This window comes from Misgurnus anguillicaudatus, chromosome 4 (genome assembly GCF_027580225.2).
Source record: "Misgurnus anguillicaudatus chromosome 4, ASM2758022v2, whole genome shotgun sequence".
Classification (NCBI taxonomy): domain Eukaryota; kingdom Metazoa; phylum Chordata; class Actinopteri; order Cypriniformes; family Cobitidae; genus Misgurnus; species Misgurnus anguillicaudatus.
Genome location: NC_073340.2, coordinates 25,169,561 through 25,195,684, shown reverse-complemented (window position 1 = coordinate 25,195,684; position 26,124 = coordinate 25,169,561). Strand labels below are relative to the sequence as shown.

Genomic DNA, 26,124 nt, shown 5'->3' with positions numbered 1-26,124 from the left:
GGTTATTGTATAACAGCTTCCTGGCTGAATAAAAATCTCTTGTGCATGATGTTGTTAAATCCAAATAAAATATTACAAGTGCAATAAATGTTCTTTGTGAAGAGGCCCATAAAAACCAAACTAAGTCATCTAAAATTAAATAAATGATTGCTTATGAACGCCAACTATGAAAAGCGTGTTTGTCAAATAGGTTTATAATGTCTGGACTCTAGCATGACTCTGCAAGCAATTTGCAGGACGACGTCATCAACATGTTTTACTTTCCGCATTCCTCAGTCTCTCTCTTAAAAGTGCTTAACTTATGACAAAGTCTGAGACATGTCAGAGTGTGCTTTTGGCACAGATATAAAGGATTGCCTAGCAATTCGTGTTTGGAGGGAACACACTATCTTCTACTGTAAAGGACAAATTTGAAATGCAAGAAAAGTGGGTATCACATTATTTTGATGGTTGATCATGGTCCCCTTTGACATCTGGCTGACTGTAAGTACCTTTGCAAGTACATGTACATTTACATATTAATATATTATTTATTACATAAAAGTTGGGGGAAATAAGTATTTGACACATCAGCATTTTTCAGGAAGGGGATTTCCACCATTGACACAAAATTTCCACCAGATGTAGCCATCAAGCCAAATTGAATTCATACAAAGAAATCAGAACATTTAAGTATACAAGTTGAGTCGTAATAAATAAAGTGAGGCAGACGCATATTTAAACAAATAGGTTAATAGATATTTAATATTAAGCAAAGCAAATTAAAATTATCTGTACTAAACATGTACAGGTTTACATAGACCTCAGATATGTCGAGAGAAAAAAATTGCAGGAAAGAATCATCGACAATACATCAATAACAGAAACATACCCTATATGACCTAAAATACCTAAACTTGCAGCTGCATTGCAACATTTCTCCATTTCTCTTAAAGTTTTGTTTCCTGTTTTTAAATGATTTTAAAGTTTAAAGGAAACATTATGAAACCCTGGTAGAAGTTCTTAAACATAACACTTGCATTTGCAATAATGGCAGGGACCACAAACTTTTGTTCCTCGACAAAACCACAAAACAAACTTTTATCCTTGATCTTTTGCTTGGAACCTTTAAACATTTCAACAGTGTTGCTCAGTGGTACTTTTAAACATAAATAACCTTCATTTTGATAAAAACCTCTACAGCACGTACATTATTATCAAACATTACGAATAGCAACCTCAAAGCATTCCACAGCCATCTGCATTGTTTGTTAAAAATTACATCAATATCGCCTAGTTGAGTCTTTGTTTTTTGGAACTGTCTCTATGGCATTTTTATTATGAAGCTAAGCACATGACTTTGCTTTAACCATGTGTGCAGCAGGAAACATTTTTGGGAGGGAAAGAGTTTTAGTCCAACTGGATAACAGATGGTTAACATCAGTGCCAGACTGCCATTATGGTCCATCTGCTGGCTCAGAATCCTCATGATCAAAATTCAGTTCAGTACATTACTTATATACCTAAATTATATTTCCATGAAAGCTGTTATCGTTAATTCAATATCGCCCTGTTGATTTAAACTCTTTCAACACTATAAATAGATGCAGTATAGGGCATATCATCTAGTGGATTGTATATTTCTGACCCTATGCAAAACACCATAACTCACAAGAATCATTGAAATGGTCTGTTGAAAATAATCAACAACTTTGGGTAAGAAACTCATTTATTTCTAAGTCAGGCTCCATCCAAACCGTAAGCTGTGGGGTGTAATAATGATTGGGGTCAAAGGGGATGCATGCATTCATGGTAAAGTCATTGAGAGAAATCAATACTTTACTTTCTGAGTTTAATGATACTTTGTGAGAGTTGTTCTTTGTCCTTTCCAATAAGTTTCAAACGAAACAAAAAAGTCACTCCTAATTGAAGAACATCTGTTACTTTTTCTCCAATCAGATATTTTGGTACAACTACATTTTTCCACTCCCAAAGAAAAAAATCACATGGAAACAAAATGAGATGCTTGATTTTGTTTTCACCATCCAAATACAGGGGATATAAACATCCCCAAGGAAACAGCTCAAATTGAAAGAGTATGCTGTTGAAGTCTATTTCCGGCCCTTAGGAAGTCAAGCAGACGATGCTTTTTCTTTCGGGGAAAGTCATTTCTATAGTGACCAACTTTTATAAGATACTGTATGTATTATGCATTTAGTATCACAGAAGCCCCTTGTGTGCTCTACATTTTAAATGGCAACTAGTTTCCAAGAGTGACATGCAAGTGTTTCCAATGCTTTGTAACCCCCTCAAAGACCTTAATTGTTTCACGCATATTTGAAATATCTCTCACCAACTTTTAACAATAATGTAAAACTGCAAATTATAACTTAATGCGTGCCTTTGATCTCATGTCTCCATGGTGCATTACTCACTGCAGTTTAGCACTCAGAATAACTCAAATTTTCATCTGATCTCAAAGATGTTGCTCCTTTTAGATTTTCGAGAGGATGTACTTGCAGCATCTCCGCCTGTTAGCGTTCAGAAGAGAAACACAATTTTCCCATTACAGGAAATTGCAATATAATCGCCCTCTTGCTCAAATCTTCTTAGTATCAGTCTAGTTTGGTAGAGGAACTGAAAATGCTGTGCACTTTTCACTCTCTTTGTCATTCTTTTTTTTTCAACAGGAAGTCAATGAGGGCGTTAGTTTGCAGGTGAGTAGTCCAAATATCCCTATATACTGTCTAAATCAGAGGTTCTCAAACTGGGGTCCGGGGCCCCCAGGGAGGCCGGGAGATGGTGCCAGGGGGGCCCCAGTTTTAAGACATTTTTATAAAATGCATTAATTTATCATGAATTCTGTGAAATTAAACCTAAAAAAAACAAGGCAGCACTACTTTGTATAATTTAATGTTTTGTTTAATTAAAATGTGAAGTTTTAGAACTGTTTTTTTGTCATAAATTTTCTTTGGGGGGGCCGCGAAGGAATGCACCATACACAAAGGGGGCCGCACGCTGAAAAAGTTTGAGAACCACTGGTCTAAATTACACAAATATCGAACAACCAATTAAAAATATTACTCTTAGCCGATCTCTTCTACTTAATACTTTATGCATGCAGTCAATCTGTCTACCAATGAATAGGTGTTATCAATATTCACTTTTATTTAAGTGAACCCTTGCATGCAGCTTAAATGTGCTTCATCTTTTCATGTCCTTTGATATCCACTAACACATCTCTTTGTCCCCATGTAAAAGCTGCACAGAAAAACTGTAGACAAAATGAGAGAACACAAAAGCGAGAACAAAAGGTGTGATGTCATAAAGTTTGTTGAGTGTTGTGCATTGATAGATTGTGTTGGGGCTATCAAGGGTTGTAACAGAGAGAGGAAGCTAGTTGTAACCCAGGCGAAAACAAAAATGTCTTTGTTCTGACCAGAGCTCTGGCGAAAGTCATTTTGGTGGCACAAAAACAGTTAGTCGAGAGAGTGTCTGCATATGATACTGTAAGGTAAGCTATCTCTCTCTCTCTCTCTCACACACACATGCTCTTTGTCAGCGTCTTTCTTTCTTTCTCCCTCTCTCTTTCTCTTACACACAGATACACACATGCACAGTTTTGTTCAGAGAGAGAGAAGGAAGAGGTAACATGCAGATCATCAACATGGGAGGGAGAAAGCTTGGCGATTGGCCCGCCCACTTATGCCCCTTAGCTTTATAAAGAACCTCAAGAATGGAAAAGACCCTCTTAGAGAGCTGAGCCAAACACCCGGAAACAACACATTAATAGCCGGGACGAGTGAGAGACTGAAAGAGGGCGAGAAAGCAAGAAAGCGAGAAAGCAAGAAAGAGAGATTTTTGGACGCTGCATTCATGGATGAAGAGAGAGGTGAGTCTATGACAACCACTCATATAAACACACTTCACAATGTTGGGCTCACAGCAGGGCAGGTCATGATTTGGCAAATGGTGTGCAGAGAAAAGAAAATATAAGCATTTGGGTCATGTTATTTGGAGCTTAAAGTTGTTTAAAAGATATATAACTTACAGTATACAAACAGAGGCATGTGTTTGCATTAGTAGTAAAGCATTGTTTGGTAATTTATTTGTCTTTATGGGGACACACATAAAGGATTATATGGTATTTAGCTTGCGGCAGTCTTTTTTTAGTGCTGTGCTAAAGTCTTTTGATCAAAGATAACTGATTTAACTTTACCTTGATCTGTTGTGATCTTCACTCCTCGCAAATTTAATCAAGACAACCTAATCCCTTACAGAACTGGCCTTAAAAGGAATTTAAAATGCGCTTTGATCTATGCACTTTACAAAAAGCAGCCTCGGTTTCTTGACAACCTATTAAATAGACATACTCATGAAATGTTCATGTACTGCTTTTAAGCGAAGGTACATCGATCTACTTTACGGCCTCTAGGGAACCTACAGTATTTGAGATTAAGAACTGGTATATGCAATAGAAAGAAAGTCTTCGGATGGTCCCGTAAAAGGTGATCTCGTAATTTGTTTGAATTAGTCGTGTAAACAAAATATGCGATGCTATGTAAATAAAGGAAGGTAACTAATAGGTGAATCCATGGGGAGCTGTATGCAGATCTCAGCATCTGGTCTCCATCTAACTGCTTTAGCAGCTGGAGTCTATGATGAGAAGTAGAGCAGGACCCAGACATCAATGGAGAGCGAGAGAGAGAAAGAGAGAGAAAGAGAGAGAGAGAGAGAGAGAGAGAGAGAGAGAGAGAGAGAGAGTGGGCAGTCCATCTGGTAACCGAGCAATCTAGAGTAACAAAGAAACATCTTTGGATTGTAACCATGACTACATCGATATTTAGGTTCCTTGCAGCATCAAACTTCCTACGAAGCAAATAATCCATTTAGCGTTCATTCCCAAATGCATCCGGCATGGAATGATAGGAATGCTTGCTTTATAAGATAGGTTTTATTGTTTAGTTCTCATGCTAAAATAATTAAACTTACTGAATGCGAACCACCTTCCTCTCATTCTTCAACAAGTGCCTGCACTTAGTGCCGTAAGGAAACTACCAAACTTCCTGTAGCCGACACAACAAGGTTGGTAGATGATCCTCATTATTCCAGTCATGAACTTTTGAGGAAGTCCCACCCCTCCCACACACAGGGTCTTTTTTGGAAGCCTGGCTGGGGTGATTCCCATTCATAATGGGCTGTTACTAAAATTCAGTGGATCTTTGGCTGTAACATTTTAAAAAGTGTGAATTGTTCTTATGAAATTTTAAAGGCAACAGATGTTTGCATACTGTATATATGGGTGAAATAGTATGCATGAGAAAATCATCTGTGCAAAGGAATCGTCCTCACAATGTGGTGTATATAACACATATAGCATGTGGTATACATCACACATATAGCGTGATATAGCGTGACATGTTTTAGAGCTGCAGTGGCATGCGTGGGTTACTGCTGTCTCAAAGGTGCTGCTGATGTCAGAATGTGGTCTGCTCATCACTGAGAGGTCTTTCCGTCTGGTTATTGTGTGAAACAAATTTTGAGGTTTTAAAAAAATGCCCGTTTAGGTTAAAAATGATGAATAGAAGACACCTTGCTCAGTCATAAATAAGAGTGCTTAAATACAGTTCTGAGTTTAATACATGCGTTCAGATGCAAAACCTTCTAAAGGCGTCTGACATGTTTCGAGCATTTTTTAGCCGGCTCTTATGTTTAGGTTCAGTCACTTTATTGCAATAAAAAGTTTGTTAGTCAGTATGTGCCTTATGATCACAAATTTGACTATCTTTCACTGCAAAATCCTCTAAGTGCATGCAAGCTTTTTTGGCAAAACCTCCACTTCTAAAAAATCCTCTTCTTTGGACAAAACATATAGTTAAACAGCTGCAAAATGACTTAAGATCAGTGGCTGCTCGTGACTGCTCATCCGAGGGGCACTACTTCAAAATAAGTGTTGGAAGTGTCATGTGTGTTGCTTGCGTTTTCAAAATATGTGTTCTGCATATCGAGGGATCCTATGTGCATCACGTGTTTTGTCAAAATAAGTGCCTGCTGCACATGCTTCAAAACCGTTTATGATAAAAGGGCACCCACGTTCACAAAATACACCCTTAACAGTAAACTCTGATTACGTATCTGGCAAATGCGAGGGTCTCTTTTATCATAAACCCTTTAGATGCATCTGCAGCAGGCAATTATTTTGGCACTTATACACGTGATGGACACAGGTTCCCTCGACGCGCAGAACACATATTTCGAAATTACGAACCACACACATGACGGGCTACATACATGTTGTGACAAACTTTGCATCGAGCGCCCTCGAAAAAAGAAGTCACCGGCCCCCAGTGCTTAAGATGCAACTAGAAACATTGCAAATGATTGTTGTTGTTTAACATTCGTCTTCGTTGTGGCGTTTGACGGATTCTGCCAACAAATCGGTATTTCTGAATGACCTGAGGCCGAGATTAAGTTGATTTGAAATTAAATTATTTAAAGAGCATAAAATACGTGCCCGAGAGTATTCGGTTTACATGCACTTTAAAAATGGCTGGGTTATTTTTGACCCATAATGGGTAAATACTGGACAAAACACGTGCTGGGTTAAAAATTGACCCAATGCTGGGTTATTTTAACCCAACTGATGGGTTTTTATACCCCATAGTTGCATAACAACAACCCAACATTGGGTCATTTTTAACCCTGCATGGAGTAATTTCCAATATTTACCCATTATGGGTCAAAAATAACCCAGACATTTTTAGAGTGTGATTATCATATTTTGACGGCTTTTGCATCTGAGCTCTTCAAGTATTTTCTGACATTTTCAAACATGAGAGAGAAAAAGTGTGACTCATTAAGAAAGTCTGAACAATTCAAACATGAATTACACTTTGAGTCATGAATGATACTTTATGAATCATGGTTAGTTATGTAAGCTCTCTGAGTTTTGATATTATTTCCGATGTTCATTTTTTATTTTTTTTTAAATACTACAATAACATCTAAAACCGAAACGCATCTGTTTATTGACTTTGCCGGAGTCAACCTTCATTGTTTACTCATAAATGTTCTTGTTTAACATTTTCTAAACGCCCATTTGACCTCAAGGCAAAAAACACAGTGCATGTGTGATACAAAGCCTATATATTTGTGGTAAACATGCTCAAACAGACACCATATGTCAAGCGTTAGAGTACATACAGTAATTGTAACTACATAAGCAAGATGAGAAAGTGAAAGAAATATGCTTGTTTCATAGAATGAATAATGATAATTGTTAAGAAATTCTTGGCCTTTCACAATCACACTTCCTAAGGCTATGGTTCCCATATGTGTTCTGTGAATAATTCTGAGTAATCCAAATTTGTGATGATGTTTTAAGTGAACATCTTATGATTTATACTCATCCATAACGTGCAGATATAAAAAGCCTGCGCATTCGAGTCCCATTCTGGGGCACCTGAGTGTTTTGGGGTCATGTCATGCTTTGTCTAGTCATCATCAGTCATTTCACAATTCAGCAACATGGAACGCAGACACTGTTCACTTCCTCTAACCTTAAAACGGCTCACGCTTTTGAAACAAACATCCTTCTTTATGTACTGAAATGTTTGTGAAATCTATCACTCTTGACAAGGTCATATTGTAAAACAAACAATGTATGGGGAATGCAATTATCTTCTTGCTTGTGACATACAACAAGAAAAGAATAGAAAAGAAAGTTTACAGCATGTAATTATGCTTTTTCTATTATTATGATTTAAAACATAATTATGGAGATGTAAATCGCTTTCCTCGAATGCCAAATAAAACATTGAGATTTTATGGTGAATTATTTGCATATCTCATTGTACAAGTATAGGCGGTGAAGACGAAGCTTTCTCATTGTCTCTGCTGGGAATCAGTTCTTCTTATATAAGTGTTTGTGCTGACAAGCCTGTGCTGACCACAAGATCACACTGGCACACGCTTTAAACATGGGTGTGACAAATGCTATTCTCTCTACTGGGAATTCTGAGTGCACAACCGCTTTCGACGGGTCCATTTCTTGCTTTGTCACTCTGAAAAACTGAATGATCTACATTGTTGGTAACCCAAGACATTTGATCTTAAGAGTCTTTTTGGCTCCCTTACAAACAGCCTTATTGCTTTAAAACGGACTGGCTTTCAAATGATATTGTTAGATAGTATGGTGAGAAGAGAAGAAAGGCATAATTCCATTATATCTCTAATAAAAGCCTCACACATGGATAAATGAGAAATGTATACTTATTGTTATTACGCACTGACTTCCAATGACGCTTTTCCAAATGGCTACGTCAACCAGAGATGATGTAAGGTCTCATCACTGTGAGCTCTGGATTATTCACACCTCATTTTTGGCTGATGGCACTTTATGTGAGGATTATGGCTGTCAACGTGTCAATTTGTTTCCTAATAGTGTTTGCGCACTAGTTGGTTTCATGAAAAACCTGCTGATTTCAGTATTTGAAAGACACTCGTAATTAAAGTTCTTCTTAGGTTGCACATCGAATGCTCTTTTATCGAGGAACATTGTGTTGTAGGTGGGTCATTTTACAAAAAAGGTGGAATTCGGGTGATGGAAATTTGCTTACAGTTTTTTACAATCACTTTGCTACTATTTTCAGAACATTGATGTCATTTTTCACAACTCTAGACACAAAACTCACAACCAAAGATCAAAATGCACATTTTTCAAAACTCTTAACTCTTTTCTCAATTGCTTGGATACAATACACATAAAACTTGGATCATTTGTTCATTCAACCAAAATCACATGTTCAATATGACACAACTTAACATCAAAGTACTACTGTTTCAAAAGGCTATTCACACATCACATTTCAAATAAGTGTCTATTCATTTTCTTACAATGATCTAACTATCAATCAATACAACTGCCCAAAATGATAAGTAACTGTTGCATTATTCGTAATAGTTGTATGGAAACAGACAAAGAATCTTCCATGTTTACTGAAAATCATGAAAGTTTCAAGATAATGAGGTTCATTGTAACCAATAAGCATGGAGCATGAACCAATTATCACTGTACTGTATAGATGCAGGCCCTTGTAATTGCTTGTCCAATTCTGCCAACTTGTTACTGATGAATGAGTGCAGATTGTGAAATGATGTGACCTATGTTGTGATTGTACTGTAGTGTTTTCATCAATACATTACAAACTTTGTTCAATGATTCTGTCGTATTCTCTCTACTACTGTACTTTTACAGATATGTATTTGCTCTACATGTACCATAATGAAATCTGTATCACCAATTTTGTTCTACAATATTTAATGATTGTACAAACAATGACTTCGTGAAACTATCAGTTGCTTGTGTGTGGGTGATCTATAGTTATGTTTCCATGGTATTTCACAGTAAATTTGTGTTTTGAAACAATGATTGTGCAAGTGCAAGATGTCTTTAAAGATGTGAATGCACAATGCAATGTTTTGAACACTAGACAGCCTGTGTTACAAGTGATTACCGTTTTGAGTTTTGTATCTAGAGTTGTGAAAAATGACATCAAGGTTCTGAAAATAGTAGCAAAGTGATTGTAAAAAACTGTAAATGAACTTCTTTCACCATACCCAAAACTTCTTTAATAGCATTAATTAACTTGTCAAATCTATGAATCCGCAAAGCGGGGAGCTTAATCTATTTTTAACTTTTTAATACATTTTAATAAAGAATCCATTCATTTATTCGTCATTGGTGTTACCTGTGATTTAAACAACATTAATGTTGATACTAAATATTTTTCTCATTACAGTATTTAGTTAAAGGTTGAGTAGAGGAATGATAACAGCAAAAAATTATTGATTATTAATATTTGTTTAATTAAATTCTTCATCTTTACAGCATTGTATGAAATTATTTGATTCTCAGTTTGACTTTTTTCTTTATAACCAACAAATACAAAATCAACCAAAAAGGCTTTGATGCAAAAACTGAAATATCAACAATGTCTTACATCCCATATCAACAACAAAATATTACTAGAAAGTACAAGAAAATACATTCATAACACCAAAACTTGGTTTAACACCAATGACACAATGTAAAACCAATGACAAAATTAGAATATAATAATAGATAATTAATATGATAAAACTTATAAACTTTCATCAAATTTCAATCTTGTTTTGTTTTTATGCTTTTATGTTGGTCAGTTAAAGGAATAGTGCTAAGGAAATACTCATTAGAGAAGCAACACTAATGACGGTAACACCAATGACGGTAACACTAATGATGGTAACACCAATGGCAATTTACAGATAAAAATAATATTTTAACAAAATGGCTGCCATTAACCATGTGCTATTTCATCAGAGATGTAACAATCACATACTTATTCAATAGAATGTATTTTATGTAAAGATCTTAACACTCCCAGCTATAAAAAAAAGAGTAACACTAATGACATCCAAAAAATCTTAGATATATCATGATATTTTAGACAAATAAGGTAAGACATCTCAAAAACCTTTTGCCTTCCTTCACTGCACTTTTTTCACTGACCTCTTGACCCATGAAAAATTTCAAAGAGCTGATGCATTGTTTCAAAATAAAAGTGCTTTGGGAAGGGTAACACCAATGACATAAATTTGGGGGACAAATATTTATTTGATATTATTTATATTAATAGTGTATTTTTACCATTTCAGTGTTGTAGTAAATTCATACAGGGTTAAATGTAAATTAGATTTGTTTTATAAAAATCATGGTTTTAATACACAGTTCAACTTCCATGTATAATCAAAGGGACAGGGCAATTTTCAGGACCAGACATTTAAAAAAAAAAAAGTTTAAAAAAAGGAAAGAAAAGAAAATTAAATAAACAAACTCTCTCATCATGTTAAAGACAGTCTATATTTATTTAATATATATATCATTATGGGATTACTGGGTCAAATTAAATGATTAAGGAGTCTGCAAAAGCAAGAGACAAGCATTTCCACCTTTTTTGTAGAATGACCCAAGTGTAAGTTTGGGAACCCCCCCAAGTCCTGTATGACCTAAAGTCATATCCTTTTCGCTTTCATTTGGAAACTGCATTGTCTTACACGAAACAAAAAGTGTATCAAAACAAGTTCTCTTTTTGTATGAGGAAAAGAATATCATGTTTTTGCTTTCACTGTGCATTCCCGTGTGTTTTTAATTCATTAAATCTTCAAGGAAATTTGAACCTGATGCCTTTGTTCAAGCATTGCCACGGTTCTTATGTAATAACACCCTCTATGTATGGTGTGAAGTCACATGCACTATTATTTATTTTGTGTCAAGGGTGTCACATTGATATTGATAGCTTTTTGTTTAAAAGGCATGTCAGTACAGGTGAACCATACAGAGGACACATTAAACCTGCTGTAACTTGTTTATTCACAGATGTGGCCTACAGTGACTCTTCAGTCTAAGTACAGTAGACATCATCTAAACTGATGACAGTGTGTCCATGTTTTACAGATAATGACAGTGTTTCAATTACAGATGATCTTTTTATGTATAAAGATCATTTGTTTTCTTTATTTGATAGCATGAGAGCGAGTTGAAATATCTGCCATTATTCCAGTCAGAACAGACTTTCAGTAGATGTGTAGGTTGCTGTATAAACATCCTTTGTCACATTCTTCGGTAAACAAAGAATTCCTTTTTGTGTTTCCCTTTGCACAAAAGGAAATGAAACTTAGTTTCATAATGAAGTGCTGTTAAGTCAGATTAACAACATGCCGTGATTGTTTTTGGCTGATGTTTCTATGGATATATCAGCAACAAGTTGTGTTTGGCGGAGCTTAAGACAGGCTGTTAAAGCTCAAGGGTGATGAAATAGGTTTGGGATAGGTGTCTGAAAAAAAATTTAAGAAACATAAAAGACGACTCCAGTGATTGAGTTGTTTGGTTTCAGTGTTGTCTCTGTTAGCATAGCAGTGGGCCTGCTGTTTTCCTCCGGAATAAAAGTTTTTCTTTAACTGTTAAGCAACGTGTTTCCATGAGGACGAAAGGATATTAGTGCAGGCAATGCCCATCAGGTCAAATCTGATTATACTTAAATGATCGGAATCTACAGTATTGAATATTTTAAGCTTAAAACTTAAATTTGAAACTACTGTTGTAATTATTTGCAGCATGATTTTGTAGCTGCAGAAGTTTCTTTTAGAGATTACAGTATAAGTTATGTATAGTGCCACACAGGATCTATGTGTGTCACATACTATTCCAATTCCAAAGGGTTAAATATTAGTTCCTATTGGATCTACTGTATGTAATATTTTGTTTATGTTTCTTTGGGAACAAAGTTATTTAGACAAGCAGTGTTACATTTTGTTGAAAATATAACAAATTATATATTATATATATACTGTATATATACAGTACTGTGCAAAAGTCTTAGGCCACCACCACCAGACTTGTTGTTTTAGAAATTTTAATGTTCATCCATAGTTATTTTTCAATATATTTAGAGTTTTTGAGCAGAATGAAGTAAAAATACTAATTTCTTTAAAATAATTTTCTTTAATAGATTCTGCAGTTTCCTGCTATTGCTGAAGTGGAAGGGGAGTTTACCCTAAAAACTTGACACATCAGTTTACATTTTTATACTGTTTTTAATACTATATCACCCTGTAGCCCAAGACAGCTTGCCCACTGAAGCTAAGCAGGCCTGAGCCTGGTCAGTACTTGGATGGGAGACCACCTGGGAAAACCAAACTTGCCCATTGGCCTACTAATCATCCCTCATACTAATTGGCTATATTACTCTATCTCCTCTCCACTAATAAGCTGGTGTGTGGTGGGCGTTCTGGTGCAATATGGCTGCCGTCGCATCATCCAGGTGGATGCTGCACATTGGTGGTGGTTGAGGAGATTCCCCCGTTCATATATAAAGCGCTTTGAGTACTGAGAAAAGCGCTATATAAATGTAAGGAATTATTACATACACTTTTCCTGTATTTTCTGGATGTATTCTATTAAAGAGACTGTGAAAAAATTATACTATAATGTTGTAAAAACAACTAATCTAATTCTGGCATCGTGGCCTAAGCAGTGGCGGCCGGTGACTTATTTTTTCAAGGGCGCTCAATGTGAAGTTCGTCACAACATGTATGTAGCCCGTCGTGTGGGGTTCCTTTATTTCAAAATATGGCTGTTTCTCAATTCCAAGAACGCAAAGAACGGACTTGCGTTCTCGTGGAGATTGGTCTTGTCAGGCGACCTTGGAAGAACGAACTCAGAAGGTCGTGAGAACGCATTATGAGATTTGAGATGTGTGCAATCTTCCTGTTGGTCACCTGACCTCCCCAGATTTCAGCGCGCAAGTCTGCACTCAATGCATGCTCAATATCAAGAACACATCCGGGTATTTGGATATCAATTGGAATTGATCTTCGACTGTTAATGATGACGTAGAGCGAGAACACAAGGACGCAAGATTGCTGAAGAAGAACGCATATTCAGAAACAGTCTATGTGTTTTGCGCATCGAGAGATCCTGTGTGCATCACGTTTCTTGTCAAAATAAGTGACAGCTGCAGATGGGTCTAACCGGGGGTCTGCGACGGAACTCCAGGGGGTCCGCCAAATGATGGTTAACCACAAGCTATTTTTTTTAAAAACTTAAAACATGTAAAAAAAAAAACGTTACATGTCCCCTTTAAATTGTGCATGTGCCCGGCCGCATAGGCATTTAAAAAAATAATGAAACGCACGCCGTGATGGTGTCAATCCTTGATTCTGATTGGTCAATAGTTCCCTGCTGAAAAAAACAGCATCAGACCAGCATGGGAATTATGCTGGTCTATGCGGGTTTGATGCTGCTTTAGCTGGTGGTCACCAGCATACCAGCACCAACACACAACATATGCTGGTCTTGCTGGTATGACCAGCATGGGATGCTGGTGCTAATGCTGGTTTGGTGTTGGTTTAGCTGGTGCTAATGCAGGTACTTATGCTGGTTTAGCTGGTGTTCACTAGCAAACCAGCACCAAAACACAACATATGCTGGTCTTGCTGGTAGCTATGCTGTTTTTTTCAGCAGGGTTGTACTGTACTCCACTTTTTATTGTTGATAAAGTTGATAAAGTCAACTTTTTAAAATAACTTTGTGTTGCTTCACTGCTAATACTTGCCATACTTCTGTTGCCTAAATGCGCGCGCATACGCTGCCACGTCATCATTGTGTACAAACAGTAAAAGGGTCTATACAAAAAGGCAGCCTCTAGTACATTACTGCTTATTAAATATCTCTGTTTTACACATTAAGTATCAGTGGGTCCCTGCTTCATGTCTCTCTTATCTAAGGGGTCCCTGCCCCGAAAAACATGGAAGACCCCTGGTCTAAAGTGTTTATGATATTATAATCTCATGCGTAATCAGAGTTTACTGTTTACTGTTTAAGTGGGAAACAGTTTTACTGATCGTTCCAATTATCCAAATGAGACAGCTTTTAACATTTTGTCTAGGAACAAAATGTGCAGGGTATACACTACAGAACAGGGTGTAAATACAGGTAAATTGACAGCCTGGGGGGGAAAGACTTGGTATGGTATCAGGGCAGAAGGTTTGTGAGGGGCGTAAGAGGAATCCACCATGCTGTGGGCATTACGCAAACAGTATTTCTGATAAATGTCAGTCAGTTCAATGATTCGGTCTGAAGCACTGCCAGATCCAATCCAGACACCTGATGCAAGCGTTACAAATGTTTCCAGTCCTCCTCCCAGGCATTCATCATTACCTAATAAAGAGTGACAAAAATTACCCTTAGGCTGATAGGGATTGCACAAACAAAATGGGATATCCTAGCAAAAAAATAAAAAATAAGGTTGTAGAGTTTATTTTATAAGTTGTTAATCATAAATAAAAAATATTTCTTCTCATATTTTTATTTTGTTCTATTAGCAATGTTTCAAAATTAATTTAGTCAGTGTTTTAAGTACAGTGCACTACAGTATATTCAGTATTCAAAGTGATGTTTAGAGGGGATATTATTTTCATTTGACCCACAGTAAAAAAAAATGCAGCATAAAGTTAAAACAACTTGGTTTTACAAGTCAATTCAACCTACTATTTAAAATTTTGGCCTGTGAAAAAATTACATAACTTTTTAAAATCAAGTTGAATTGTTTAACTTAATTTTTTAAGTTAAAGTAACATAAAAATATATGTTGACTAATGCCTTTATAATATGTTACTAAATGCCTTTATTTTACTAGTCTGGCCAAAAAGTTTTATTCTTATAGGCTATGTAATAATAATAAATACAGAAAAACATTTTTATGACATCAGTCAATCTCCTGGGCTTTTATTTTGTAATCTGTACGTATGTGTTGTTTTTGCCAAATTTTCAGTTTTTTTTTTCAGTTTTTATGTTTAACTACACAACATGCATACAAAATCTGTAATACAGCTTTAATGAAGTGTTTGAATAAAGGGCAAGACTTTTGTAGTCCTAGGGTGAATAAGATTTGGTAACTAGACTACTGTAGATCAAATCTACATACTGACTAAATGAGTGATGTAATGGGGTGCATTTTATGCATGAAAATAGACAAAGTTTTATAATTCAAGTTTCCACGGAAGCGTTTCCAAAACACGCACATTACACATTCATTCGTATCCTTATCTACGTGCAGCTCATGAATGGTCTCTAAAGTGAGTCAATCCCAGAGGGGTGTTCAAGGGAATTCCGCGCAGGCACATGTGACGTCACTGCAATCCTGACTCCTTGTGCAAAATGGGTGTTTCCCCAGACGAATTCCCTTTATATAATGTGACAGGCAAAGGCAGTTGCGCACACCTGCGTGTGAATGAGTCTGCACGCAAACAATGCAACAAAATTCGCACGGCTGAATCGTAACTCAGCTGTCAGGAACTTAGCACGTTTGACTTGGAGAAACCACGAGTCGTGTTTATTACAACGTCAAAACAGAGCTCGCGCCGGTAACAGACGCCTGCCGCGTGGTGTCCTGATGGGTAGGTAAAATGCTGAACGTGAGGCGCATTTATTTAAATGCATGCATCATGGAGTAAAGCAACTGTAACTACTTAATAGCTACTTTTGTGACTTCTACCTAAATATATATCTTTTTTCTATAACTTTAGGGGATAAGTAAACACACAACAAAAATAATGATGTTTATGTTTGTGCAGATTTACATTTTTAACGTATACAGGTTTAGAACAACATGGGGGGAATAAATAATGACAGATTTTCATTTTTTGGGTGAACCGTTTCTTTAAGCCATGCATGTGCATAGACAAAAATTAAGTTTTAAAGTAAAATTACACTGATAAAAACATTTATTGGAGTAAAGGTGTGACTAAATGTTAGGTGAGACTAAATTATATGGGGCATTTAATATATTAACATAATAAACCTATGATGCCAAATATAATTACCCTGTATTTAAAATAAATACCTTTATAATTTAATAATCATATAGTTTTAAAGTAAAATTCACATCCTTTAATGGAAGTTATCAGACTAAAATGCACATGAAGTGCCTCTTTAAGGACATTCTTGTTGTTTACACAGAGGCAGCTGTATTATGAGAGTACACAAGCCTTGTTTGTTTTTCCTTTAAATGGGGATTACTGTTTGATTTATTTTCTTTTAACACCTCACACCAAGGTTAGGGATGAATCCAGAACAAGCTGAAATTTGCTTCACTGTTCTGAATGACATTTACTGGGTCCCAAATATTTGTTAATAATGAAAATGTGATATATACAGTATTTAAATAGTTAAAATATTTGCAAAAACTATCTGTTTACTTTTGTTTTCCAGTAGTTGTTATTCTGTGTGTCATTTGTTGTACTCTATAAACTCAAGCTGCACTTATTAAAGGTCATAAATCACACAGAGGCAGTTTTGCTGACGAAGGACTATTGATGGTATCTGACAACTTGCTTTCTTTATGTGACTTTTCGTAGAAGTACAAGTAAGGAACCCATGCCACAGGCCGGCGTTCATCGTTCTGACTGTTGTCATTACCCTGGGGATCATCACTATGGTTTCCATTTCTATAGTCCAGAACAAGCCTTTATTCCAGAAGTACAAGGTATAATTGATAGCCATCATTAAGCAATTGTGTTACTTCAAATATGCAATATGTAAATATTGACAAAGAGTCCGGATTTGAACAGATTTTTGAATTTCACATTGTAATCTTACAAGTATGGAATAGTGCTGGATGCAGGCTCCTCCCATACATCTGTGTTCATCTACAAATGGGCAGCTGAGAAAGAGAACAATACAGGAATGGTCCAACAGACACACACCTGCAATGTAAAAGGTACATGATTCCTAAGTTTCTAATGTACTGATAGCTCAATCAAAGAATATAAACTTCTGGGTACATTGGTAGAGCATTGCCTTAGCAGCGCAAAGGACCATGGGATTGATTCCCAGGCAACATACATAATGGCACAAATGTACACCTTACAAGATTGTAAAAGATTGATCAAATACATAAATGTAAACAAAGTCGCTTTAGGGAAGTCGCACCACTAGGCGGCCATGTAGTACACGTGTTTGTATTGGGAACAATTTTACTTCAGTACATTGTAAAGCATAATATCATACTGTGTATTCGTTAATATTGCATATTAAATTTATTTAATACCTAATTACATAAAAATTGTGTACTCTAAAAGTACGTTAATGTACTTAAATATTACATGTAAAACAAAAACTTGTATTTATGAAATGTAATAGAGTAAAAATTATGATAATATGCTTTGGAATGTATGTTTTCCAAAGAAAAACACGGATTAAATACAAATACTCTGCTTGATAGTGACCCTAGCAACTTGTCAACCCACCTGTAGTCTGTGGACGTTGGCATAAACGATCATTTACTTCTGTTTTAGGTGTTTTTTGGCAGTCTGTAAAATGATAGCTCCAAATTCTTGTTAACCTGTTAGTACAGTCTATCGCGCAACAGCTTTTTCCCATTTAGACGCTTTTCCCCCGTGTTTTCGCTGATTTCACACTGTACTCAAATGCTACCGCTCTGTCTTTTGCCACTCAGTGGGCGTAACCGCAGGCACTTTCGTCGAAGGCGACGTCACATGCATACCCTATATAGAGCCCATCTCACAGAGAGTGGGCTTTATGCCCAGCTGCACTGCTTCCTGGGCTTCAGCCGGCTCCTTGTTTCCTGTCTGCCGTTATGGGACAAACTAATTAATTCAGGTGTGTCTGATTATTGTTGTTGTTGTGACTACTGAGGTCAGGCACACCTGGATTAATCAGTTTGTTTGTGACTACTGAGGTCAGGCACACCTGGATTAAACAGTTTGTCCAATAATGGCATACAGAAACAAGGTGCTGGCTGGGGTTCAGGAAGTGGTGCAGCTGGGCATTAAGCCTATTGTCAGACTTTATCGATTGATGATTGGTTCTTTTAACTGGAAGGCGGGACTTTCAACGCCAGAGCGGACATATTGAGCATTACATTCATATTATATAGACGGTTTCAGCAGTAACAACATAAACAAGTGGGTGTCGTGGTCCGCACGTAACTTCCGGTAAACTGCGCTAAGAATAAATAACAACAAAGTTCTTTAAACATAGTTTATTTATATAGCAAGCAATAAAACAACACATAGATTTCCTAGGAAACCAAAACTTTTGTTATTATCGACGAGGCATTTGTTCAAGAGATCAGTTTAGCAACTAGTCAGACCATTAAAAAAAACGAAACCGGAAGTAAAGTTCGAATCCAGACGTGTATCGCGTCAGCGCACGTTCATCCGATGAAACCGCCTATAGTCTCCTATTCATAGTAATAGGACTGTTCAATATTGTTATATTTAACATCTTTAATGTTAAATGTAAATGGTTATTTAAGAACCTTTTTATAGTTATTGGCACGCTGAATAATTTTGAAGTTGTTTTACATTTAAGACTCTCTAGGCAAATTTTGGGTGTTCTGAAAACCTGGTTTCTGTGCATGGTGCTCCTTTTTCCCGTAGGCAAAGGCATCTCTAGTTATGCTGCGAACCCAGACGGCGCTGGCACGTCATTGCAGGATTGTATGGCAGAGGCTAAACAGATAATTCCTGTTCAGAGACATCATGAAACTCCGGTGTACCTGGGAGCCACAGCAGGCATGAGACTGCTCAAGTAATACATTTTCTCAATATTGTCAGCAGTTACAAATCTAATGGGGAACATGTGAAGAGCTCAGATGCAAAAGCCAGTAAACACCACCTCTGTCAAAAATTAGATAATGATAATAACCGAATGCTCTCTGCACATATTATACCTTTATCAAATACTTTCATTTCAAAATAGCTTAATCCTGAAATCTGACTTTTATCAGTTGCAGTGTTTCTAGTTTTATCTTTAGTGATTTCTATGCCTTGTCCAACAATCTTAGAGAGATGTGATGTGCAGCTTAAGGAAGTCAAACATGTTAAATACCAATGAAATGACTAAAGTGACATTTGTGATTTTATTGCCATTAAAGTGAAATTGTTGCACCTAAACATAAGAGCCCGATAAAGTGCATGTCAGACAACATAACAAAACATGTCAGACGCACAGGTTTCGCATCTGAATTCTTCTTATGTTGTGCATAACTTTGAATCAGAAGTGTCAATCCCTTTTAAACTGATGTGCCTAAAGTGAATTGTGAATGCAACTTTCAAGAAAACTTTAAAAAAATAACCACTTAGGAATGTTTAGTAGGCAAAGAATTGCAAATCAGCAATTAATTATTTTTAAAGGACAAGTTCGGTATTTTACACTTAAAGCCCTGTTTTCAGATTGTTTATGATGAAATAGAACGGTTTTGACTGAAATTTCGACATATGCGGCTGCCCCGAGAATTTTATGTGTTTCACCTCCCACCTCTACAATGGGTTTAATGGTGCACTGGAACAATCCTTTCTAAAATGCATTAAACTTTCGTTTACAAAGACGTGAAACTTATCGAGTGGTCAGGGGTGTTCAATGATATGATCACACAAAAATCGCGTTAAAAGATGCTTTCCAACAGCTGTTTTAGCATTCGTTGTTAACTTGTGGACCTATTTTTCCAAACGCCCCACACCCGTATATTCTTCCGCTTAGAGCTTGAATAATAGACACTCCAGCCCAGTTGGTGGCGCTAATCCGCCAATGCCAATTGCAAGAATAGAAACAAAGTTCCCGGCACGGAGTAATAATGTACCTCACAGCACAACTAATACAAGTCAATGGAGTTGGCAAAAACTACGATAAAACCTGTTGGAATGCGTATTTTGCAGCGATTTTTGTGTGAGCATACCAGTGAACACCCCTGACCACTCGGTGAGTTTCACGTCTTTGTAAACGAAAGTTTAATGCATTTTAGGAAGGATTGTTCCAGTGCACCATTAAACCCATTGTAAAGGTAGGAGCTGAAACACAAACACCCAAAAATTCTCTGGGCAGCCGCATATGTCGAAATTTCAGTCAAAACCGTTCTATTTCATCATAAACAATCTGAAAACAGGACTTTAAGTGTAAAATACCGAACTTGTCCTTTAAGAATATGTTGATGGTAATAAGATTATTTATTTATGTTATAAATTAAATTGTTTAGGGATAAATAATATTTCTTTTCTCAAGATGCAGAATGAAGCGGCTTCTGAAAAAGTACTAGATTCTGTGAAACGTCATCTGAAGACATATCCCTTCTCCTATCAGGGAGCTCGTATCATTTCGGGTCAGGAGGAGGGAGCTTTTGGCTGGATTACTGTTAACTACTTGAGTAAAAACTTGAGAAAGGTACATTTTTAAAGCATAAAGGGCTATTTGAGTCACAGACACCAGTAAATCTACATTGAAACACTGACTAAACACATAATGTTAAAGGCACGGTGCATGATCTCTGAAAGCCAATGTTGACATTTGAAATCACCTAAACAAACACGCCCCTACCCCAATAGAATCTGGACATTCATTTGATAGACCCGTCCCATACACACGCAACCCAGGCAACGATGTCACTTAGTAGACATGCCCCCTAACTGCTGATTGGCTACAAGTGTGTTTTGGTAGTCGGCCCAACTCTCTTTTCCAAAGTGTTTTTTTTTTAAAATCACGCACCCCGCCTTTAAGGATTTGTGGGCTCCCAGCATACATTGCTGCATAAATAAGGTATGCAGTCCATGTTAAAGATGTATTATTTTGACGTTTGTTGCCTTAATACTGTTGCCATTTTTTTTGATGGACGAGCCCGGGCGGTCAGTTAAAATAACCCAGAAAATGTTTATATTTGACCAAACAATGGGTTAAAGCAACCCAGCATTGGCCCAACACTGGGTTGAAAATAACCCAGCATTTTTAGCGTCTAGTCACTGTTGTTGGTTTGTGTGTAAATATAGAGGCTTTTGTGAATTGTATTGAGATCAAGGGTCATCTACAAATTAAAAGTCAAACAAAATAAAGGTACAAAAGCTGGTACCGGGGTGCATATTAGTACCTCAGTTGTACATATCTTTACCTAAATGGTACATATTATAACCTTTAAAAAATGTACTGTCTCAGTGACAGCTTTTGTACCTTTTATTTCTGGCAGTGTAGGAATAAAATAACGACAAATAAAAAGTCATTGAAGTGCTATTTGTTAATTTGCTAAGGAATGAATAGATAATCAACTTTGTTTAATTTGAAACAGTCAGGATAATTATTAAGATAATTTGAGGAGAACACAAAATTCCTTGGTGTGTCTTGGTGTAATTACAGTATTCTTTAGGTCCTTTGGGATGGGTTTTTAAAATTTCTGTGTTTATCCTGTAGGCCACAGGGACCCTCGGCGCTCTTGATCTTGGTGGAGCCTCCACTCAGATAACCTTCGTACCCAAGCAGAGTGTTGAATCACCAGAGAATTCAATTAACTTTAGGCTGTACGGAAACGATTATAGCTTGTATACCCACAGTTTTCTCTGTTTCGGGAAGGACCAAGCGCTCAGGCTTTCTTTGGCTGAGATATTACGATCAACCCTCGACAAGGTATGTGTATTATGCAATCGACCACACTTGACTCCGATACAACTGTAACTTATACTTCGTACATCTTCTTTCCCAAGACAAACCCCACTCAGTTAAAGGACCCCTGCTTTCATAATGGATATAACATTGAGAAAAAAAATGAGGACGTCTTTAATACCCCTTGCATCACAGCACCGATTGCTACAGCTAAAACCTTCTTTCACGTGGGGCTGGGGAATTGGTCCGAGTGCCAAAAATCGATCAAAAAGGTTTTTAATACCAGCATTTGCAGTTACTCGAGTTGCTCTTTCAATGGTGTTTTCCAGCCTTCAGTTTATGGAAACTTTGGGGTAAGCAGCAATAAAGATTATTTAAATGATTAAAGTTAATCATGGGTGTTTGTAAAATGGTTAATGTTCCTGTTACCCACTCATTTTCCTCTCCAGGCTTTCTCCGCTTTTTTCTTTGTCATGGACTTTTTAAATCTGACCAGAAACACATTAGATGACGCAAAAGTGAAGTTAGCAGAGTACTGCGCCACCCCATGGACAGAGGTGAAGTGTTTCTGTATGTATTTTAGGATGTTGGTGGGTCCTGATGTCTAATTGTGAACTTCCTGACTTTTGTAGCTTGTTCATCGATACCCCACTCTTCCAAAGAAGTATCTGTCCGAATACTGCTTCTCAGGAACCTACATTCTGACACTTTTGGAAGAAGGATACAATTTCACCTCCAACAACTGGAAAGATATTCAGTTCATTAAGAAGATAAAAATAATGTAAAGGCATCCTTTACTAGCGATCAACTTGTTTCTCCTCGTAAAGTTTACGGATAATGATTGTGCATGTGAAGAAAGATGGATTAAAGAAGCAAATCACAGAAAACTAAATTTTCCCTATTTATTTTTCTAAACTGAAATTAAGCCTAATGATCTCTCATTATCTAATTATGAGATTAATTTCACTTTAATTTTAAACTTTAACGTGGCCTTTCTCAGTCAATATTAAAGATATAGGGCTCTATCATGCACTCGGCGCAATGCAGCGCAATGTGCGACGCAAGTGTCTTTGACTAGTTTCATCCTGGCACAATGATAATTTTCACGTTTAGCGCCACGTTGTTTAAATAGCAAATGCATTTGCACCCAATTTTGCACCCATTGGGGTTCTGGTCTGAAAACGAGGTGTGTTCAGGCGCATTGTTGGCGCGTTGCTATTTTGAGGCAACTAAAATAGACTACGCCATTGACCAACAAAAACCTGTGGCCGGTTGCATAAACTTTAAGACTAGTATTAAAAGTTAGTCATAGTCATTTTTTTCTTCAAGACTGATCATAACTATTTTAAGTATGTTATATAGAAAGGTAGATTGGTCTAATTTAAATCCAAATAATAAGACTGATTAGCCCTAACTAATTGCTAGGTAGTCAGAATCATTCTTAAGATGCAGTCTTAACGTCACGGCTATGTTTATGCAACCGGCCACTGGTCTAAAGTCTAAAGTCAATGGCGCAATATGTTTTTTGTTATTTAAAGAGTGCGTTAGTAATATGCGCCTATAAACGGGACGACAATGCGGGTTTGTTTATCACATACATGCGCAGGAGCACAAAAACGCCTTTTTAAATATTAAAAATTAAAGGATTCAAATGTAAAAGATTATTATTGAGTCTCTTGGACATAAATGAGGACCGATTATGAGACGTTAGAAGGTGTAAAAAGCTGCTTCACCTCTAGCCTAAGTAAATGAATGCTTTGCTTTAAACAAATGCATCTATTTTTAAATGTTTTTTAAATGCTACCCTACAGATTTATTGTATATGATGACTCTGTACCTGTGGGTATGGTGAGTTGAGAAACAATTTAAGTAATGCTTTAAAAAAAACATGGTGCTGTCCGAGTGCTGAAACGCTTCGGCTCTCCGCACGTTTGTAAATTCTTTATCTCTTGTTTGTATTTTTAGAGTACAAACCTTTTCTTGCATATTTGCAAATTATTTTATGAGATTACAATCATTATGTAGGATTTCAATACATTTACAGCAATTAAAAGATTGCTATTTGTACTTCTATTTTACTATGACTGAAAGAAAACGGTTTAAAGGTTTTAATCCAAAAAATTAACATTTCAATAAAAATGAAAACAACAATTTTTTTAAACATTATTCTTAAACTAGGGGTCATCTTCTTCCGCTTAGTTTTCCAGTTTACAAAGTCCGTCATTTAAATAGGGATTTGGCATAGTGCCAGCGCAACTGGCTTTTAAAGGGGATGAGAGCTGAGACTCTCATTGGTTTATTGCACGTTACGCCCAAAACACACCCATTACTCATAAGGAGAATAGGATCAACCCTTTCGACTGTGCGTCGTTAAATTAGCAAAAGTGGCATCGGACACGACCGTTTAGACCGTGTGCTGTGCGCTTTAGACAATGCGCTTAGATCGTTAAAATAGGGCCCATAAAGGTTATATTTTCACAGAATGTTCTTCACATTATGTAAGATAATTTTATGTAAAAAACTGTAAATTACAAAAATAACTTGAAATTATTACATATTCGCATATGTAAATAACAAATTACATTTCAATCTAGACAGAGATTTTAGGAAAGAAAATGTGTTCTAGAGAAGAATTAAAGTTTGTAAATAAGCATGAGATCATCTGATAATCTGTCTGATAATCTCTTTTATATGTGTGTGTTTGCAGATAGGAGAAAGTGATGCAGGTTGGACATTGGGTTATATGCTAAATCTAACCAACATGATCCCGGCTGAGGCTCCTGACACACCACTGATGGCTTATGAGGGATACGTCACATTTATGGTCCTCTTCACAGTTATAATATTTCTTCTTTTTGTTCTGGGCTACTTGTATTACCATCGGTATACCCGCACAGGCCAGAAAAACATAATTTAGGCTGAACGAGATAAGACATTATGCTACGGTCCCTAATATTGAATGTTTATTTCTGCAGGCTGAAATCTGTTAGATCCAGATCCATGTTTTGACTTGATTTGAAATGTTTTTTAATATCAAAGAATATAGACTTCATACCTCATGTGAAAGATAACAGGATTTGGGAGAAAATGAGTTCTGGGTTCCAGCGCAACCGAATGTGAACTCACTGGGAAGTTAATCTTTCTTTATTTCTTTGTGACCACTTAATGTCATCCTTGAAAATCTCTGTGATGTACAGGTATTAAGTTTGGGCAGCTGGGGGGCGAATGGGTTGCAGGGCTTCCTTAAAAAGAAGTGCACTGACAATATTGTCTGCCTTTGTGTACTTATACTGTAGAAAAGCAAACGCGCACATTTGATGCCAGTATCTCTTTTACCTAAAAAGAAATATATCTGTGAGTACAAAGCTTTTCGTTGTAGACTGCAACGCTTTTTTCTTTGCATTATTGTCACATGTATGTTACTGTTTAAACAGTCAAAGTGATAGTTCACTTACCCTCATGTTATTTTAAACCTGTATGAGTTTCTTTTATCTGTTGAATACAAAAGAAGATCATTTTATTCCATAGTAGAAAAAAAAACTTACTATGGAAGTGAACGGGTAGCGTCAACTGTTTGCTTACCATCATTTATCAAGATATCGTGTCTATTGTTTGACAGAATAAAGGTTCATACAGGTTTTAAACAACATGAGGGTAATCATCCCTTTTAATGCCTTTATATTAATTGCAGGGGGTGTAAGTTTTGTCAAAGCATTATAGTTTTTCTCTAGTGCTTAAACTGTGTTTTGCTTTGTATTGCAATTATTGTACCATATTGTACAAGGAGAGTTAAAATAATCTCTTGTACAAGGAGAGTTAAAATAATCTCTTGTGCTATCTGCTTCTATAAATCACATTCTGTATGTAAAATTACTGTATGTGGCACTGAAACATGTACAATTATGTGAAATTCTGTTTTTATATATTTAAACGACACGTAGCAAATTTCTGTATTAAATTGACAAAATTCAGTTTGTGTAAATATATTTTAACATGGATTTTTTATTAAGGTTATATTTGAAAGGTTCTGTTACTAGTTTACTCTTATAAGCCCCTTGGGATCAAAACCACTTTTCTTTAGTTAAAAAAATGGTGCCCTTCATCTCAGTGGAATAAGATTTTGTGACTTTTCGAGATTAATCTTTCAATTTTCATATAAA

General features: G+C 36.4%; 1 protein-coding gene across 3 annotated transcripts; it reads left to right on the top strand.

Moving 5' to 3' along the window:
- The first annotated feature begins 330 nt into the window (after positions 1 to 330).
- On the top strand, positions 331 to 25,935 carry entpd1 (ectonucleoside triphosphate diphosphohydrolase 1). Of its 3 annotated transcripts, XM_073867048.1 has the most exons (12): positions 331 to 483; positions 3,422 to 3,493; positions 3,584 to 3,871; positions 16,936 to 17,063; positions 17,180 to 17,297; positions 18,982 to 19,133; positions 20,603 to 20,761; positions 21,776 to 21,988; positions 22,066 to 22,317; positions 22,414 to 22,521; positions 22,597 to 22,737; positions 24,675 to 25,935. In XM_073867048.1, the coding sequence occupies exons 3-12, from the start codon at positions 3,685 to 3,687 to the stop codon at positions 24,879 to 24,881; spliced, it is 1,665 nt and encodes a 554-aa protein (XP_073723149.1). In that variant the 5' UTR covers positions 331 to 483; positions 3,422 to 3,493; positions 3,584 to 3,684; the 3' UTR covers positions 24,882 to 25,935. The 3 variants fall into 3 exon arrangements, with proteins under 3 accessions (XP_073723149.1, XP_073723150.1, XP_073723151.1); XM_073867049.1 differs by lacking the exon at positions 331 to 483 and having other exon boundaries at positions 3,378 to 3,493; XM_073867050.1 differs by lacking the exons at positions 331 to 483; positions 3,422 to 3,493; positions 3,584 to 3,871 and adding an exon at positions 15,792 to 15,975.
- Positions 25,936 to 26,124: the final 189 nt, after the last annotated feature.

Bases quoted from the DNA above. Each gene is read 5' to 3' on its own strand.
- entpd1 (XM_073867048.1), top strand. From the start codon at position 3,685: ATGCCCCTTAGCTTTATAAAGAACCTCAAGAATGGAAAAGACCCTCTT. The intron at 20,762-21,775 runs GTACATTTTTAA...TTTATCCTGTAG, and splicing joins TGAGTAAAAACTTGAGAAAG to GCCACAGGGACCCTCGGCGC. The intron at 22,522-22,596 runs GTGAAGTGTTTC...TGACTTTTGTAG, and splicing joins GCGCCACCCCATGGACAGAG to CTTGTTCATCGATACCCCAC.